Raw genomic sequence first — 19,076 nt, 5'->3', positions numbered from 1 at the left:
TAAGACCCACAAGATTAGAAATTCTCATTTATCCCTTGAAATTTTCAAAAATTTACCGTTTTGACCTCCCTCGGGCATTTTTAGAAAATTACACTTAGGCCCGACTGATTTATTTGACCTCAAATCCACTCGATTCAACCTGAAACCTCTTAAGGGTTGTTCTATACATCGAATACTAGTCCTTGAAGCCCTCCTTTGACTTTTTGGATATCGTTTATAACAATTCGGTAATACGACCTAATTGGCAGCTGTATTTTTGCTGTACCGAAAACTGTTCCCGATCTCATTTCTTTCATCACTAAAAATCATAATTTTAATTGCTCGTCGATACTATACCATTTTCCTTGGCTATCTAGGGTCCGAGGTACTCCCTCTGATAAATTCGGTCGTCCAAAGCTGTGTTAGTGTGCCCTATAGTCTTATTTTTTCCAAAATTCCAATTATGCCCTTTATCAAACATCATTTTTATCCTCAAAATTATTCTCGGGTGTTACAAGTGTCCTGTCGTGTACCATGATTAACTCCTCTTACGTGCGTAGAACAGTGTGTGGGAGCCCTTTATGTGAGAAATTTCACTTTTTGCACCCAAGGAAGACTTCAAACAGACTGCACTTTCAATCTTTACAACACTTATCATACTTTTTTTCAATTTTCTTGATTTTTTTAAGATTTTGACATGAATATTAATATTTTATGATAAAAATACCTAATTACTTGCCTAAAAATGCTTGAAAGAGCATAAATGCCACAATTTTCTTTCTCACATCTCTAAATATTATATAGTTTTTTATACGAATATTAATATTTTATAATAAAAATACATAATTATTTCTCAAATAAGTATTTAGGGTGCATAAATATATATACAGGAAAGGTTAAAAAACTCTCATATTTGATCGACAATTAGTGATATTAATAATTTTTAATTAATTATACATACTTAAAACACGTTTTCTTCGTTTATCACCAAAAATAAAAAACTTTTATTCAAAATGGTATCTTGCAAGTAAAATATAAATGAGTCGTGTCGTTTGTGAGCAATTTGATATTTGATTAAATAAAAATTTATTTGTTAAAATAAAATTTAAAATTCAATTTGTAATGGAGTAGAGTTTGAAGTTTGTACAACTTTTGAATTGAATATTTTTGTTGCTTAAAAGATTAAAAAAAATCTGCGAAAGTGTTGTAGATAAGAGAAAAATATAGGGTGGTGGTCCCGGGCTTATCCCACTCCCCCAACAAGCGGACACATGGCGGCCCAGTGGAGCAAAATGTCCTCCATGTCCTTGGGCAGAGCACATCCACAAGCACAAGATTCCCAGCCCCATGACACTGTCACTTTATCTCGCTTCGGCGCGTGGCACGACCAGATACGATCTGATGCTCGACGGTGGGGACGAACTTTCTCTTCACTTTTGGTTGCTGAGGTGGCGAGTGGACCCACATTTTAACTCGCTTCGCTGGCTTTGTTGCCTAGCTGTGGTGGAGAAAACATTTAGTATAACAGCGACACTACGTTACGTGTTAATTTAATAATAATAATAATAATAATAATATATTATGTGTTAATGAATAAAAATTTTAAAAATACAAAATTGAAAGTGGGGCCGGGAGGGGGCCGTCTTGCACGTGCGTGATGTTAGTCAGGCTTTGACAGCTTTAAATACTGTGAAAGTTCCTGTCATTCGGGAAAAAGAAATATGAAACCTTCCGTGGACCGACTAATTATTATAACTTGAGAAGGAAGAAGCCAAAAAGCCGCCGCACCGCAAATGAAATAAACATAACTATTGGGCCAAATAAAGTAATTAAAAAAAACCTATGGTTATTGATTATAATTATTATTATTTAGATATAATAATAGAATTTATATATTAAAAAAATTATTTTCAAGTTGATAGGTTCCTATAAAAGAATAACACTATCAAAGGGGATAAGATAGTCACATTACGACCACTCCGATATTTAAGTTAAAATCTTATAAATACTTAAAAAAATTTGAGAGTTCTTGAACCAGTATTAGTAACGTATTTTTTTTAGAATTATGACCCTTCTATTTATAAAGAAATTTGGGATTTGAAAATAAGTATTGATGGTATTTTAAGATTGATTAAAATTTTAATTTTTTTATGAATAAGAGTTATCTATTACAAGTTTTTTGAATGAACTTTTGACATCATGTGTCACATAGTAGTTGAGATTTTCTCACGAAAGAGGAAGTCTCCGAGACATTTTCTAGTCTTCTAAAGTCTTTCTTGTTAGTCTTTTTTCCAAAACTATCATAAATTTTTGAAGAGAATTTAGTCTGTTGAAACTATCACAATCTCAAGAGATTGACGACACTCAAAAATCATTAGGAACTATCAACAATCTCTGAGAGATTGAGCAATTTCTGGTTTTTGAAGTATTTTCCTCTTCATAGGCTTTGAATTTTGTCTTTTTTAAGTTTTCTTTTAACCTCGAGGCCTTTTATCTATGATCTTTCAATAATAAAATTTTAAATATAGAGGTACATCTTCCCTCTTTGTTTTTGGCGCATCATGAACTTGTATGCATGTAGACAGAGGGACGAGTCTAGAAAAATTTTCTATTAAAGACAAACTTATATAATAAATACCCATAAACATATTGAATGAATATGATTAAATATATATAAATTATATAGATACGCAACAAATGTTATTGAACATAAAACTAATAAATTTTTATTGAAAGAACTCACTATTAGAATTGATTTTGACGAAGAGAAAAATGAAGAGTTAGAGACTGTCAAACTAGATTGAAAAGTAAAAAAATAATATGAAAGTCTAAAAGTCGAAGATAAAAAGACATAGTAACCCAACTTGTAAAGAAGATAGAGAAACTAAAGCTTTTTTAATGTCATATATGAAATTAAGCAAAATATTATAATTTTCTTCATAATATAATAAAAGCTACAAGAGCAAATTAATGACAAATCTAAAAATTCATTCAATATTAATTTTTTTTTCTTTTTGGATAGTAGGGACACTTGCCCCCACTACCCTACCCCCCCAAGACCTATGATAATTTTTATTAATTATTCTTTGTAATTTTGTAAGAGTGAGATCAATTGAAATGTTTTAATTTTTTGGTATAGGGCAATAAGTAACCTTAATTTTCATAAAATGAACAAAAATTTAATGGGGTCCAATTGATTCCACTAAATAGAAGGTGGCTCAATCACTATCTATGCACTCATAATGTCATCTCTATGGTCGTTAAAAGTAATGGCTAGACTACTTTTATGTCGACTTCTATATAGTTAAAATACTCTTAAAGTGTTAAACTATCTTGAATCTTTAATCTTGTAATCTTGTTTCTCTCTTGTATTGGCTTTAGTTGCAGTCGGGTCGATGTTTTTGGTATTTATGTTTCACTTTTTGGTAGATTCTATTGTTAGTACGTAGTCCTATAAATTATGTTTTTATAAAGATATCTTCAAAGTTAAGTTTATGGTTAAAACATAAAATCACATCGAACCTATGCTAAATTTGAAAAAAATGTTAAAATTATATACTACACTTAATTAAAAAAAATTATTTTTTGGGAAAATCAAACTACACTTGAGTGATTAACTAAAGAAACTCTAATTAAGTTAAAGTTTTGCATATAGTAATAAAGGAACTTTTGTTTAATGGGGTCCATTGACCCCACCAAAAGCATGGTGGCTCCAACCCATCTCTTTCAAACAAAAACAAATCAATAATAATGTGGAAACGAAAATGTGGAGAAATAGGTAAATATACAAATATAGAGGTATTTTTGTAAATATATTTTTTAATAAAAAAATTATAAAAAATAATTATTCAATCAAATATAAATATAAATTTTATCATCTATTCAAATAAATATAAATATAAGTTACTTTATCTTTAATATTGTCGTAGGACAATAGGGATAGAATTATTTCTATCTTCTATCTTTAATTGCTAAATAGAGAAAATTCTTTTTAATATTTTTTTAATATTATGAAATTATTCTAAATATTTCAAAAATTATAAAAATAGGTCAAAAACGTTTTTTTAGTGTTTCTTAATATTTTAGGGTAGAAAACATTTTGAAAACAATAAAATGACACTATTTTGGTGTTTTTTGCGCATCAAATGTTGCAACTTAAACCTTAATTTAAAATATACAAAAAAAATAAACTCAAGTTATATAAAATTATAACAAAAGCCTGGGGGCTACAAAATATTTTTTATTTTTTTATAAAATTATCTAATCTTCAATCAAAAATAAAAAATTCAATCAAAAAATAAAAAATTCAATTGTCCAAAATTTTAACTCTATATCACTAATTATAAAATATCAAGAAAAATGTTTTAAAATTTTTGGGAAGTGAATATTATTGATTTTAGAAACATAATAAAATGTTAAAATTATATAATTTTAAAAAATATTTCCTACAACCGAACACGAGAAAGGTACAAAATCATGACCGCAATGTACAACAACTGAAGCATCCACACTCAATCACGCAACAAAACCAATCATCATGTTGGACAGTTCCACAGCAAGAATGGGGAATTAATCATAAAATAATGTAATAGCACACTTTTAAGTGATCTAAAAGCCTGCAAAAAGTGGGAAGATTCCAAGGATTAATGGTTGGTTAAAAGAATATTTATATTCCCTAAATTTTATATTTTATTTTGTGAAATTTTAAAATTTTGTGATTTTAAATGTAACTTGAAAGACAAAAATATTTTTATACTCGTAAACTTTTATATTTTTTTGTGTGAAATTTTAAATTTTTTGTAATTTTAAATGTGCTCATAAATTAAGTAAAATAATTAATTTAAATACTTGATCAATAAATGATATGCACACGTGTTGACACGATAATTTTTTTACATCTTAGCTCATACACGCATTCTCTCTATTCCCGACATCTCATCTTTCTCTGGTGTCTCCTCAATTTTTTCTCTCTCTCCGACGATATTTTCTTAGCTCATCCTTTCTTTCTCCAGTGTTTCTCAACTCTTTCTGTCTCTTCCCAACTACGTCTTCTCCATCTTCTGCATCTCTTGTGTCTCTTTCATGTCTCCTTCAAGAAATGCTACCTCCAAATTGGTCTTAGTTTTGAATCCCCCCCCCCCCCCCCCCAAAAAAAAAAAAAAAAAAATGACAGGGTGACCATCTACTCGAGTACGTTAGTGACTGTCTAACCAAACCAACCTACGAAGCCCAATTGGAGAAGACGTCAAAGAGAGAGGAGATGCAACTAGAGAGAGAGAGAGTGGGAGTTGAGGAGACGTTAGAAAACTATTACGTCAGTGCGTATCCATATCACTTGTTGATCAGATGTTTAAATGAGTGATTTTACACAATTTAAGGGTATATTTATAATTACGAAAAGTTTAAGAATATAAATACGCTTTTGACCTAAGTTTGGAAAGACATTTAAAAACATAAAAAATTTAAAATTTCTTAAAAAAACAACACACAAAAGTTCAAGAATATAAATATGTTTTGGGGAATTGGTGGTTTCCTCCCTTTATTGATGATCCATGTTTACATAATGGCGTTAATTAATTCTAGCTATGCCTTTGGAGACCACGGGATGGCTGGGGTCCTAATGGATCAACCGGCCGGGATCACTTGATTAAATGCACTGAGAATTGAGAGGTGCGGGGGGTGGATTAATTTTCACCTTCCCGGGAGGGAAGAATAAATGGGTAGTGAATTGGGAGTGGAAAAAGGGGAAGTGCTGAGATGGACAGAGGAGGAGATGGAAAAGGCACTGAGAGACCCCCCTTTGAGAAAAACAAACACGAGTGTGGGGGAATCAAACAACGACCCAAACCCAAAGAAAGATCTCTCATCTCCTGCCACAAAGGAACTTGTGGCTGAGACTGCCCCGCCCTCCGCTGATGTGGCATCCCCTCGCCTCTAATTATACCCACCAAAATCAGAAAGAATCATCTCCTCTACTCCAAGCAAACCAAACCAAAGCAAAGCCAAGCCAAGCAAAGCAGCTACTACTCAAACACTCACTCTTCTTTCGAGAGATAGCCAGCCAGCCATCCGTCCGTCCGTCCGTCCGTCCGTCAAGGTCCGGAGAGAGAAAGAGCGGAACCCAACAAAATTTGATCCAAAACAGACAAAGGAAAAGAAAAGAAATAGGAAGCCGAGAAGTGGACAGAAATGTCGGAACTCAAGGACCCGGCGATCAGGCTGTTCGGAAAGACCATTCCATTGCTTCCTGCCGACCAAATCGCCTCCGCCGTTGCGGTTGGTCACCCTCCTGATTTCAACCAGCTTGTCTCTCCGGCAGACAAGAATTGCAGCAGAGTTGGAGACGCAGATGAAGAAGACAGCAAGGTACTGATTTGGGTTCCATGTATTTGCCTAAAATGAGAGCAAAACTGGTACTGGGTCGATCTCTGTTTTCCCAGATTTTCATCTGCATTTCATTCAATCTGTTACGAAACCAGTAATATTTCGATCGCACTTTCTCATCCTTGAGATTTCCCATCCTTCCTTTTTGTGGATTATCAGCTAGGTTTATGCTTCGTGTTTTTTTTTTTTTCCTTCTCTTTTGCAAGGGTTTCTTTATAAGCAAAAAGGGCTATTTAAGAACACAATTTGCAGCTTTTTGGCCTTTGGGGTTTCTTTGAAGTTTTTGACGATCAGTATCAACGTTAACTATACCCTAAATCTCTAGATGAGATGTCAGCTATGGCTGGTTTACTGCTTAAACCTGGTCAAGCATCATTTTTGTTACTCTGAGGTCAAAAAGAAAGAAAAACTTCCATTTAGTCTTTTCTCTCTGCGTTAAACTTTCTGTTTTTCCAACCCCAAGACTTTCTGTAGCAGTCAGCCCGTTCAAATTTTTAATTTAACTGATCTGGAATTCGCTGATCGATGCATTTGCATGCTTCTTCACATCAACTTCTCTGTAAATTCTACTGGGTTGAGCTGATTCTTATTAAGTCGGAATAATTTTCCTTAATTTAAGAATCTGAATTCGTGCATCCTCTTCTTTATAAATTTCCCCTGCTCTGGATTACTCTGTTTCTATGCCTCTATTAGGCAGCTGAGGCACTAATGAATTGTTCCTTCAAGGCTTTGGTTTGTCACAATTCTCTTATCTATCTAGAGGCATCCGATCGTCCGTTTATGATGTATGATCAATTAGTTCTTGTCAATTTAAATCTAAATTACCCTTAAATCATAAGGAAGAAAGTACTTGTTCATCAATTCATTGTTACTGCTTATAGCTTCTGCTGGGTCTTATTTGTGATGGCAATTCCATTCGAGATTTCAGATACCTTCGGAAAGTGAAATCGCCGAGAAGGCGGAAAAGGAGGATAGTAGCTCCAACCCCAGTGCAGAAGAGCTAAAAGATCCAGCAATATCATTTGATGAGGACCCGGACCCGGGAACGCCCTCCGTCGACAAGGAAGGCGATTCACCCGAAGTTCCCAAGAGCAATGAGCAGAGTGAAAGTAGCGTTTCGCAAGAGAGGATTCACAAGAAGCCGGACAAAATACTTCCATGCCCTCGTTGCAGTAGCATGGACACCAAGTTCTGCTACTACAACAACTACAACGTTAACCAGCCCCGACATTTCTGCAAAAACTGTCAGCGATACTGGACAGATGGAGGGACGATGAGGAACGTCCCGGTTGGCTCTGGTCGGCGCAAGAACAAGAGCTCCTCTGCCTCGTATTATCGACACATGATGGTCTCAGAAGCCCTCCAAGCTGCCAGAGAAGGGGCTGCCAATGGGATTCACCACCCTGCTGCTGCCTTAACATCCAATGACACTGTCTTTGCTTTCGGCTCAGACACGCCTCTCGGCGAATCCCCGGCTTCTGCATTAAGCAATGCAGAGAAGTCACAGAATTGTGGCCAGAACAGAATTCACAGACCGGAACAGAAAACTTGTGTTTCCAGCAGAGGGAGAGAAGATGGGGTTGGTTACTCAAGTAGGTCTTCGATCACAGTTTCAGATTCAGTAGACAAGGGAAGCGACTCGGTTTTGCAAGAATCAGCCATATCAAATATCCAGCCCTTTGCATGGCCTTGTCCATGGAATTCGTCTCAATGGAACCCTGCGATGCCTCGGCCTAATTTTGGCCCTTTGGGCTATCCTATAACAATTTACTCAGCGCCACCTTATTGGGGTCCTTCCCTACCCGGATCCTGGAACATGACCTGGCTTTCCCCTCCCATTTCGTCGCCTAATTCTCCAGCCTTGGGGAAACATCCAAGGGAAGATGACATGCTCAAGCCATCAAACTCAGGCAAAGAAGAGGCCTCAAAAGAGAACTCCCGGGGGAGCTGTGTTTGGATTCCAAAGACCCTGAGGATCGACGATCCAAGCGAAGCTGCAAAGAGCTCTATATGGTCAACTCTCGGGTTTAAGAGCGAAAAGGCGGATGCGATGAATGGCAGAGGCCTGTTTAAGACCTTCCAATCGAAGGGTGACGAGCGAAGACACATGACCGAGACATCTCTGGTGATGCAAACCAACCCCGCAGCCTTGTCCCGATCACTCAACTTCCATGAGAGCGTGCAGTGACTGTTGACTTGAGACTACTGAAATCTCATTCTTATTGCAGATCCAATCCGAAAGCCGAAAAAATTTCTTCATCGGCAGTTTTGCTAGGCAGAACAGCAACGCGTGTTGAACTTGATTATTGACCCCCATAATTGCGGCAGGATCTTTAATTAACACCCCCCCACCCCGCCAATGCTCTCTCTCTCTCCATATATATATATGTCCTTTCTTTTTGCTGTGACAGTAAGAAGATTAAGTGCAAGTGTTGTTGTACATAGCTATATACAAGCATAGCAAGGAGGAAAAACTCTTGAGATTCTTGAACTGGTACCCTTTGGAATAAGCATGCATGTTAATCCAAATCAATCAACAATTTCTTGTCAACTTAATATCCTGTGCTTAGTTAACTTAGCTTCAGGTGCGCGTTTGTTTGTTTGTTTATCGTAATAATTAACAATATAATTTTAGATATATATGGGGCAAGTGGGAGTGGAAGCAGTGACCAAAATCTCAGTGGGGAGAAAGGTTGGGGCATTCATTAATTGGACTATTGTAGGCCCTCACAAGCCGTGCAGATAAACTTGAATATTTGTCACAATAGGCCAACAAGCCTCTCTCTTTCGGGCCAAATGGATCTCAGGAACTGAGGATAAAAAAGCTCTCTTTCTTTGGCATTTTCCTTTGGTTTGGAATGTTCTGTGGGAAAATCTCGGCCCTGTTACAACTTCTCTCTTTTCATTTTTTTTTTTTTTTTTTTTTGGGGGGGGGGGGTTGGTTATTGGAAAGAACGAAATTGCGATGGAGGCGGGGGCAGGGGCAGGGGCAGATGATATCTGTTCCTGTGATGAATGATCGCTGAGGCAAGGCAGGGAGGAGAGACATGGAGATATTTCAGTGCTGTTATCAGCCACATCTTCAGCATAAAATGAGTTGTGAGGGGGACCCATTGCATGTGGAATGGGAATGGGAATGGGACCTTTCGCTTGCTTCTTCCTTCTCTTTTCTCATCATCATAACCACCACCCTTCCCCTCTTTCTTCTTCTTCTTCCCCTATTAATTAAGAAACCATAAACTAATATTTAAGTCGTAAATAACAATATAAAGATAGAGGATGTGACTCTCTTTTTCTTTATTTACTTTTTGCTTATAATAATTATGAAATGTTGCAATCATAATATAATGGTTATCCTTAGAAAATGAAAGCCTTGATGACACAAACCCCACAAACTCCTTAAATTGGGCTTGCGTGTGGAATTTCTTCCACTATGACAGTATGCCCTATTGTCATAACCCAAATAAAATCAGTGAACAACATGAAATGCCACTAAGATACATTTTCTTGAAGGAAACCTTGGCTAGCTGCTACCCAGTTGCAACTCCATTGTCAATCTCAACCAATCCTTATAACCCACACACACACACACGTGTGTGTGTGTGTGTGTGTGTGTGTGACATGAATTTAAGAATCCATAAGGAAGAAATTACAATACGATGAAGCTCAACCCAGTGCATCCTTATAAGAGGACTCATACTCATTATTTTAATTTAATATTTTTGAATGTTAATAGTTGATAATAATATATTCATATAACTTACTAATACCCTAACAAGTCCAATAACCATTCTGATTATACCAACCACACCCCTAACAGTCATGCCTAATTATAGGCCATGTTAAGAGGACAAGCAATTAAGTACCCCCAAGAAGTTGAGAAATAGATAAATCTGAGCTGATGGTGATGATGATGTTTGATCAGTGGATGGAGGGCCAAAATCCATGGGAAGATGAGGCATGTCAGCTGCACCATATCTTGCCCTAATGGTGCTTGGAAAAGTAAGTAAAAGAAAAAAGTAAGCTTTTTCCAAGGTGGAAGGGTGGGAATGTCCCTTCACTTTCCCACCTATAAAGACGCTTCAACCCAACCCAATCCAATATAAAGGTGCCCCAACTTTTTCCATTCCCTGCAAGTGGTGGGAGAAGACCTTGGATTCCATGATAAAAAAAAAAAAGAGAGACAATAAATAGACTTTCCCCTTTCTTTTCTTTTAAGGTTTTTAATCCAAACCTAGTTAAGGAAAAATTCTATCTTATATTATGTATTAGATAATAGCATGAACATTATATGAAGAGTGTATAAGTAGACAGTTCAATATACTTGATGAAGAGTATGTTATACTTGGGGTAAAGCAGAGAGGAATTAACCATTTATTCTTATTTTATATTGCATGTGCTATTGTTATAATAATAATAATAATAATAATAATAAGTGAATTGCTTACACGCCTTTCTCTTACAATTTTTGTCTCAGATAAACAAATTAATATTAAGTACTGCAGCAATGATTTTCTTTAAAATATTAGCTTTGGGTTGGTTGGGTCTCAGTAAATAGACTAGTACCACTCATAAAAAAATAAATAATATAAAAAAATTTATTATGGAGTAGGTTATTGCCCAGGACTCGGGGCTGATTGATTGGGCTCTTTTAGGGCTTCATAACAGTTTATGGGCTTATACGGCCTACTCATTTTTGGCCCAACTGTGATCCCAAAACCCCCAAACATCTCTTCTCCTTCCCTTGCCAACGGCCTGCTTCATGAGTGGAACTTGCCATGGGCTTTGCTTCAGGCGGTCAGGCAGAAAATATTTAATATAAACATGATGTCACACTATAATGTTGATATGGTATTGTAATTCAATAATATTTTGTTATGTATTTATTATTCGCATGGATGATAATACATAATTTCGAGTTATTCAATGGTTTAGTTGAAAGACAGTAGGAGGATGGGTGGTGATGATAGGCAGAGACAGTACTTGGTTGCTGGTTCCAAAAGCATGACATTGAAAAGGATGAGGGTCCATTGAAGTCCATGAGTTGAGGAACTTGCTGATTGGCGAGCATGTTTAATTTGTTTCATCGTTTCTATCTTCCTTTCACCTTCCATTTTCATCAAGCCAATTAAGCCAGCCAGCCACCCAGCCAAACCTAATCCACACACACACATATATCCCATTCCCACGTGGGCCGCATGAACCTCCTGTAGCTGAGAAGATTCTGCTCTGCTCTGCTGAGCCAAGGATAAAATATATAAATATACATATATATATATGTGTGTGTGTGTGTGTGTGTGCGCGCGCGCGCATTATGTAAATGTAGCAGTTGCTGCCAATGCACAGCAAGAAATTGTGACTGAAAAGTTGCAGGCACATGAGAGATCTCAAATGAAGAGGATGTATGTCATGGAAATATTGTTCCATGCCCTCTTTTAGAGACTTGTCTTTCTTGCCGCCTTCATAATCAATCTCATCCAACAAGTTAATTAGAGCAAAACCCAATCTGGGTTTGCTCCAATTATATATATATATATAAGGAAATAATTCACGCAAAAAGGAAATTAATAAATTAATGACAGAAGAAGAAGACGGGTTAATTATCATCATCGATTCTTTTAACTGTCGCAAAATCAAACAAACTCTTCTGATCTTTTCTCTACGATGGATCTGTCTCCTCCGTTTGATTTGCCTCTCTTAATTAGCTAAATAGTGTTTTACACAAGAGTCAGAGAGATGAGACGGCTGGCCCGAAATGAATTGTATCTTGGTGATCGATCTGATCATGATGCAGCGCCTACTCCGAGGAAGTCTATGAAGGTAGGAGCAATGGAGTCAAAAGGACTGGCGTCTTCTGCCTCAGAAACTGAAGCTTGTGGCGTTGGAGAATCAGAAGAGGAGGAGAAGAAGGAAGAAGGGTAATAGTAAGTAGTATTGTCATGATGATGGAAAAGCGACTGTTGCATTGCAGCGATTAATGGGGGTTGGTTGGATCCATACAAATAATTAGACACTCTTCCTCCTGTTCTTGGCTCTTCCCTTGGCCTTATATCCAAACCCAAAGCTCTTCTGCTGCTGCTGCTGCTGCTGCAAATCCCTTCCTCTTGGCTTTTAAGACCTGCAGTACAATCACATTCACAAATATCAAAGCTCTCTACCCCACCCACCTAGCTAGCTTCCTTAGGAGAAACACCCACAAATACATTCACACACGCATAAATATATATGTGTGTGTGCGTGTGTGTATTATATATTAATTACTTTCAGAGAGAGAGAGAGAGTACTAGCATTAATTAGGCCATATAGAGTGGAGTAGAGAAGCAAAAGGTTAGGAGGGCAGAAGACGATCAACTGTAGTTCCGCAGTAGAAAGGTTTGAAGAGAGGATATATGGTAAATGGGAACAAAACCAATGGGAAGCAGCGCAAAAACCCAAATGCACAAACTGAAACTGCAGGGGACAGAAACACGGATCAAACAAGACATGTTTTACCAGGGAGAAAACCAGAAGAAGCTGCAAATGGAGGAGGTGGTGGTGGGATGCAAAGGCCCCCTCCGCCGGAGAGGTTGATGCAGAATGGCGGCGACGGCGGTGGAGGTTCTGCTTTGTAGATAAAGGGTGGATCTTGGTCGGCTCTTGCGATGACTACTGCAGATTGAGCCTGTATCTTCCTCCTCCGGTAGGCGCTGGACTGTTCTCGATACTTTCTGGCCATTATAACATGCCAATGGTTCTTCACTGCATTATCGGTTCTTCCGGGGAAAAGCCTTGCAATCAAGGCCCATTTGTTGCCGTACAGCCTGTGTGCTGCCATTAGCCTCTCCTCTTCTTCCTCGCTGAATGCTTTTCTGTTGATCCTCGGGTCCAACTGGTTGAACCACCTCAATCTACAGCTCTTGCCTTCACACACGCGCACACACACACATACATCAACAAGAACAAGCAAACAAACAACCACAAAAGTAAGGCAAAAAGAAGAAGAAGGAGAAGAAACAGGTTTTCCTTTTCTTTTCCACTTGGTTTGTTATTTACCTGATCTTCCTTCAAGCTTCTCGGCTATAAGGTTCCAATTCTGAGGGCCGTAAAGGGCAACGAGTTCCTTGAGCTTTGAATCCTCCGCAGGCCTCCAATGGCCTCGGGCACACAACTTGGACTGGGCGCCGCTGCAGCCGCCACTTTCGGGGCTAGGCTTCTGATCTTCTTCGCTTAAGCTGGCATTCAGATCAATGTTATTTTCCCCAATCCCATGATCAGCGCCGCTGCAGGAAGCTCTTCCAGTGTTGTAGTCCATCTCAGAGGCCTTGGTGCCACAGCTTTCGGAGGAAGATGAGTTAGAGCTTGGCGAAATAGAGAGAGAAGCCATGTCTGCAAAAAGCATCCCCATACAAGCAAGCAGCAAGATGAAGAGAGAAGATGAGTAGGAGGAGCTAAGAGTATTTGAAGAAGAAGAGGAGCTAGGTTACAGCTTAGGATGCCATTTGTGAAGCAGTCTGCTGGTGCAAATAAAACACACCTGTTTGCCATGCCTTCATTTCTGCTCTGACATATGCTGTTGTGAGAACTGTTACAAAGTCTTCTTCTTCATGAGCATCATCATCATCATCATCATCATATATGTGTATGAAAAAAAAAACTGAAAAAGAGAAGCAGGGAAGGGAAGGGGAAGTTTGTTTGTTTGATGGGAAAAGAGAGTGAAAAGGAGAAGGAGAAAGCAGGAGATTGCAGTGGGGATGAGAAAACTAGAAAGAGCTAAAAACAGCAAGGTGTTTCGGGCTAGCAAAGCAAGCAGCTAGAAGCTCTATTCTATTCATAGAGATAAGGGGGGGGGGGGGGGGGGGGTTTGTTTTTGAGGAGTTAACCACTCTGACTGACCTCACACTGACCAGAAAGCTAACTCTTTTCATTTATTTTCTCTCCTGTTATTACACATTTTTGTCCAACTTTTTAACTAAATCCCTCATCATCACACGTGTGAACACAGAGAAACTCTCTCTCTCTCTCTCTCTGTGTGTGAAGATTCTTAGGTTGTCTCTCCTCCCTGTGACAAGGAAGCTTTCCCTGTTTGTAAACTTACACCAAGCCTCGGCTTGTATACATTATTTAATATTAATTACCAAAATAAGAAAATTACATGAATTTTAACTCATAAATGACTTTTGTTCATAGTATTATTTTTTGTTAAACTTTTTTATATATTATTATCACACAAGCAGGTTAAACATAAAAGGTAGAAGGTGGAACAAAAATTTCTAGATTTTCCTTCTTTGAAAAGAAAACCCATAGGATAAGCCAAAAATAATTAAATCAATTAGAAAACAAATAAATAGACAGATTCATTTATTACTTATTAAATATTAATGTGAATATTTCTCCTGTTTAGGGTCTGCATAGACAGACAGATTTATTTATTATTCATTATATATATATATTTCACATATATAATAATATATGTGATTTCTCCTGTTTTGGGTCTGCATAGGTCTGGAAAACTTGCTTGTCATGGAGAGAAGAAAATGAGAGCATGATATTGGCAACCCTGTCAATCCAAGTACATAACCTACTAGTCTTCCCCCATCTCCATCACTCTTTTTTAGTTTCACACAGGTTAAACTAGGGCTCCCACCTGATAAAGATACATATATATATATATATGTTTGTGTGTGTGTGTGTATACACAGTGTTGCCTCTCAAAACCCAGCACCAGCTGTGCAGCGGTCATCACTCATCCTGTCTTGTACTCCCATCAAATTTTGGTCATGCATGCACCAACACTACTGGAAAAAAAAGCATGGAAAATATGTATTAGACAATTCATGAAAAATCAGCTCCTCACAAATCTTCATACGTAAAATATTAAAAAAAATATATCAATAATTGTCTATGAATACAAACAACTGTCAAAAAACATTTATTTTACAATGGATGAATATAAAAAGTTACAAAGTATATAATTTTTATATTAATTAAAAAACCTAGTTGTAGTATATTAGAATGATAAAATATATCATTCTTTATGAGTTTTTTCCTATATAGATTTTTTTTTTAAAAAAAAAACCTCTTTTATTTTCAGTTTATCTATGTCTCTTTAGGAATACAGTAATATCAAGAATCAATCCAAGGGAGATGAAGTTTGAACTCAGTCAGATGATTTCACTCTTAACTTTTCTGTTGTCCACATTATAGATTGAAATGGAAAAGCCAAACTCCCTTTGATTAAAGATTCTGATTACCACGCATGGATTGTGCCTTTCATGGAAGGCGACTAAACATACACTGATACAAGTTCCTTCTTCCAAGCTTACATGTATCTCATTGTCCGAACCATCAGGACAAATAACATCGATCGCAATATATTGTGTTATTGTTTTATTTGATTAATTTTTTTTCCACCTTTACTGTCCATGCATGGTGAAAACTCTTAAATTTTTATCTTTTAATGGTGGGTCCAGACTCCCATTCTGCCTGCAACTTTGGACCTCTGGTAACTTTTCCAATACTAAGGATTTTTTGTCAGTGTTTTTACCGGTATAAGGATTTTATACTTTTATTTCTTAAAGGAAAGTCAATATTTAATTAATTGTATGTTATATGAGCAAAATAATTTCTCATGTGAAACAAAGAGATTAACTTGACAAGAGAAATTGAAATTGTTACCTAACTAATGGGATACAAAGCAAGTTTCAATATTAAGAAAAGAACAGTTCTATAACAAAGTTTCTTAAAATATTGAAGCATTTCATGTGACATATAAATCCAATCTTTTAGGATAGTCACTACATATATCATTTATACAGTGCTCTGGTTCAGTAGAAAAGTGGCAGGGGTTTCATTTAATGAGGCAGTAGAGTAAATAATATAAAGAGGAATGTACTACATTTTCAGTGAACTGAACCCACCATTGGTGGAAAAACTTTGAACCATCATGATCTCACTTGGGGAAACAAACCAACCAACCAAAACACCTCAAAAAAAAAAAAAAAAACTAATTTGACACCCATAAAATATATATATATATGTGTGTGTGAAAAAGCCATAAGAGGATAGACACCCATTCCTATTTACATCCAGTCAATGGAGGCATCCATGTCTTCCACGTCATTAATGTTCCCTTCTTTGGGGGACTCAGTTCTTCAGAACATACGTACATATATATGTATATATACCATCATTTATGTATGTGCATGCATGTGACTTTTTTGTTTTTATCTATCACACACACATATTTATATACTTGTGCAATCTTTTTTATTATTATTTGCTGTGTTTAATTAGCTCATCTCATCATCATTTATGATCCTTCACCCATGCATGCATGGCATGACATGACATGATATAAACAAACAGCCTTGGGTACTGGCGAGCAGATTAATTGTCTTTACTCCTTATAATGCTGTAAAAGAATTTAAAGAATTTTCTGTGATGTTATCATCCATATGTGCATGCCTGTGACTTTAAACAATGCCACTGCAGTCATGTTGGTAAACCAATTTATGTCAAACATGTTTCATGAGAATGGCAAAACACAACATTGGGAAATTGCAACACATTTGTACGACTAGGAAAATTAATTATTTCATCCACAGATTCAATGGAAAATAAAAGTAAACATTATGACAAACCCTAACTTGTATCAGAAGATGAACGTCTATATATCATTATTAAATCATACAAATTAATGGCGGCCTATTCCCTTTGGCTTATTACCCAAATTTTATGGTTAGTCACATCAGCTGCAGTTAGACAGAAACCCTAGAAAGTAGACAACAAATTTCCCATTTAATTTGGATTTTCAGACAAGAGATTAGGAAAAGAGTTGGTTAGTTATCATCTCACTTTCCTGCTGGCGCTAGAAAACAGCAAGAATGACTAAGAAGGTGAACCAACCCAAAAGAGACATGATTTGTTAATGGCAGAAACCAAGGGGAATTACTTCATCAAGGTGGCACATTTTGTTGCTTCTTATGTTCCAAACCGACGGAGTTTGTTAATTGGTTCGTCTAATAGCTTATTAATTAATTAAAAAGGTCAAATAATCACTTGGCTGAGACACTGCCAGTTTGCCACAATATTCTGATAAGAAGAATTATATATCATTAATAATTTAAAGAAACGTTCATTAATAGATCTCACTTTTGTGAGGGATGGGTGGAGGGTAGAAGATAAAACATAAAAAATTTGAAACTATAAACTAATGTTTTTATAAGACAATGATAGTTTATCCGGGATTCATAGGGAAAAATTTTCATTTTTGCAGTGTTATATTCTTCTGTATATGGCAAGGAGAACCCTCTGTTTTTTTTTTTATTATTATTACGTGTCATCACTCGCGTCTCTCACCGAATCCGCCCTTAGATCATCACGAAAGAGGTAAATCGTGGGATATGCCCAAATAAACAGGGTTGGGGACTGCGTCTACTGACACTTACCAAAAACCACCCCTAAAAAAAATTACTTCCCTCAAAAATTGATCCCACACTAACAGTTTTTAGCATGACTGCTCTTTACAACCCCCTCCATCACTTGACTGTGCCCCAAGGGGCAAGGAGAACCCTTTGTTGTTGAGAAGTAAATTTGTATTTGGCTATTATTAGCATATTTATTTTTATGTGGTTAAGACTGTTCAGTTTTCTATATATTGGTTATGTAGGGAGTCTGGTTTGTGTTGGTATATTAGTTGGAAAAATGAATACGCAGAGGAGAGGAAAATCAGAATTTGTTGCATGTTCTTGTGTTCTGTTTTTGATCGAAAAAATTGATTTCAAACAAGATGATATCAGAGCGAGCCTTATGATCCATTTGACTTTTCCTATTATTCCTTCAGTGCCCCTTGCCTAATGATTTCGGAAGGATCGCCACCATGTCAATGTCACAAAAAATAGAGCTGTAACACCCATTTATTTGGAGCGACAGGTGACGTAAGATTTTGGAGATATATATTTTTTTTTCAATCAACGAAAACTTAACACAAAATTATTTCCCAAAGATTCCATTACACCTTCTCGGTATATCAACTATAAACTATCAATAACTAAAATAGGTACATCATCTCAAATGCGAAAGCTAGATCAAAACCTCAATAGACACAATCGAAACCACTTTATTCATAATATAAAGTCGAACCAACGTTTACATGACGTCATCAAAATTAACTACATAATTGAAAATGGGATAAAGTAAACTATCCACTAATCGCCATCACTCTTCGACAATTCCCTTTCCCTTCGCACTACTACCTTCATTTGGAACGTATGAATATTTTAGAGACAAAGTCCATATTAGATGATGAATCATCTAAGTGAGAGTTCAAAAACACATTTTTCATGAATAAATGCAAGACTTGAAATAAATCAATACACCCGATAAGCCCTAGCTCAAGAAAATTCCAAGCACTTAACTCTATCACGAGAAAAGAGCAATCTCTCTAAAAGCTATGCCACCATATCAACACATCAACACGACGCAATTCTAACTTAAGAGGGTCCAACATCTCGGAAACAATCGTTATCAACTCCCGACCTAGGAGGGTCACATCAACGCAAAAACCCGGCTCACCACATTTACATCAGAGATTACGTTCTCACTCTAAGCATCCAGGAACCACCACACAATCCGAACTCCAAATTTTTACATGGACCACCTAGTCATCCTAGTGCAACTTCTCTAACCAAACGGCCTAGCACGGAAACCAAAGCGGTTATCCCGGCATACTCATC

The 19,076-nt window shown here is 36.7% G+C and overlaps 2 protein-coding genes across 2 annotated transcripts; one reads left to right on the top strand and one right to left on the bottom strand.

Annotated features, from left to right (window-relative positions):
* Positions 1–5,835: 5,835 nt before the first annotated feature.
* Positions 5,836–8,920, top strand: LOC127796253 (cyclic dof factor 3-like). The gene is made up of 2 exons (XM_052328306.1): positions 5,836–6,345; positions 7,292–8,920. The coding sequence occupies exons 1-2, from the start codon at positions 6,169–6,171 to the stop codon at positions 8,549–8,551; spliced, it is 1,437 nt and encodes a 478-aa protein (XP_052184266.1). The 5' UTR covers positions 5,836–6,168; the 3' UTR covers positions 8,552–8,920.
* Positions 8,921–11,815: 2,895 nt separating this feature from the next.
* On the bottom strand, positions 11,816–14,190 carry LOC127796428 (transcription factor CSA-like). Its single transcript, XM_052328572.1, has 4 exons — positions 13,877–14,190; positions 13,396–13,728; positions 12,856–13,263; positions 11,816–12,481 (listed from the first exon to the last, which is right to left on the bottom strand). The coding sequence occupies exons 1-4, from the start codon at positions 13,893–13,895 to the stop codon at positions 12,147–12,149; spliced, it is 1,095 nt and encodes a 364-aa protein (XP_052184532.1). The 5' UTR covers positions 13,896–14,190; the 3' UTR covers positions 11,816–12,146.
* Between the last annotated feature and the right edge of the window lie 4,886 nt (positions 14,191–19,076).

The sequence above is a fragment of the Diospyros lotus genome, chromosome 3, assembly GCF_014633365.1.
Source record: "Diospyros lotus cultivar Yz01 chromosome 3, ASM1463336v1, whole genome shotgun sequence".
NCBI classification, from domain to species: Eukaryota; Viridiplantae; Streptophyta; class Magnoliopsida; order Ericales; family Ebenaceae; genus Diospyros; species Diospyros lotus.
The sequence above is the reverse complement of the archived record's forward strand: the minus strand, read 5'-3'. Positions and strand labels throughout refer to the sequence as shown.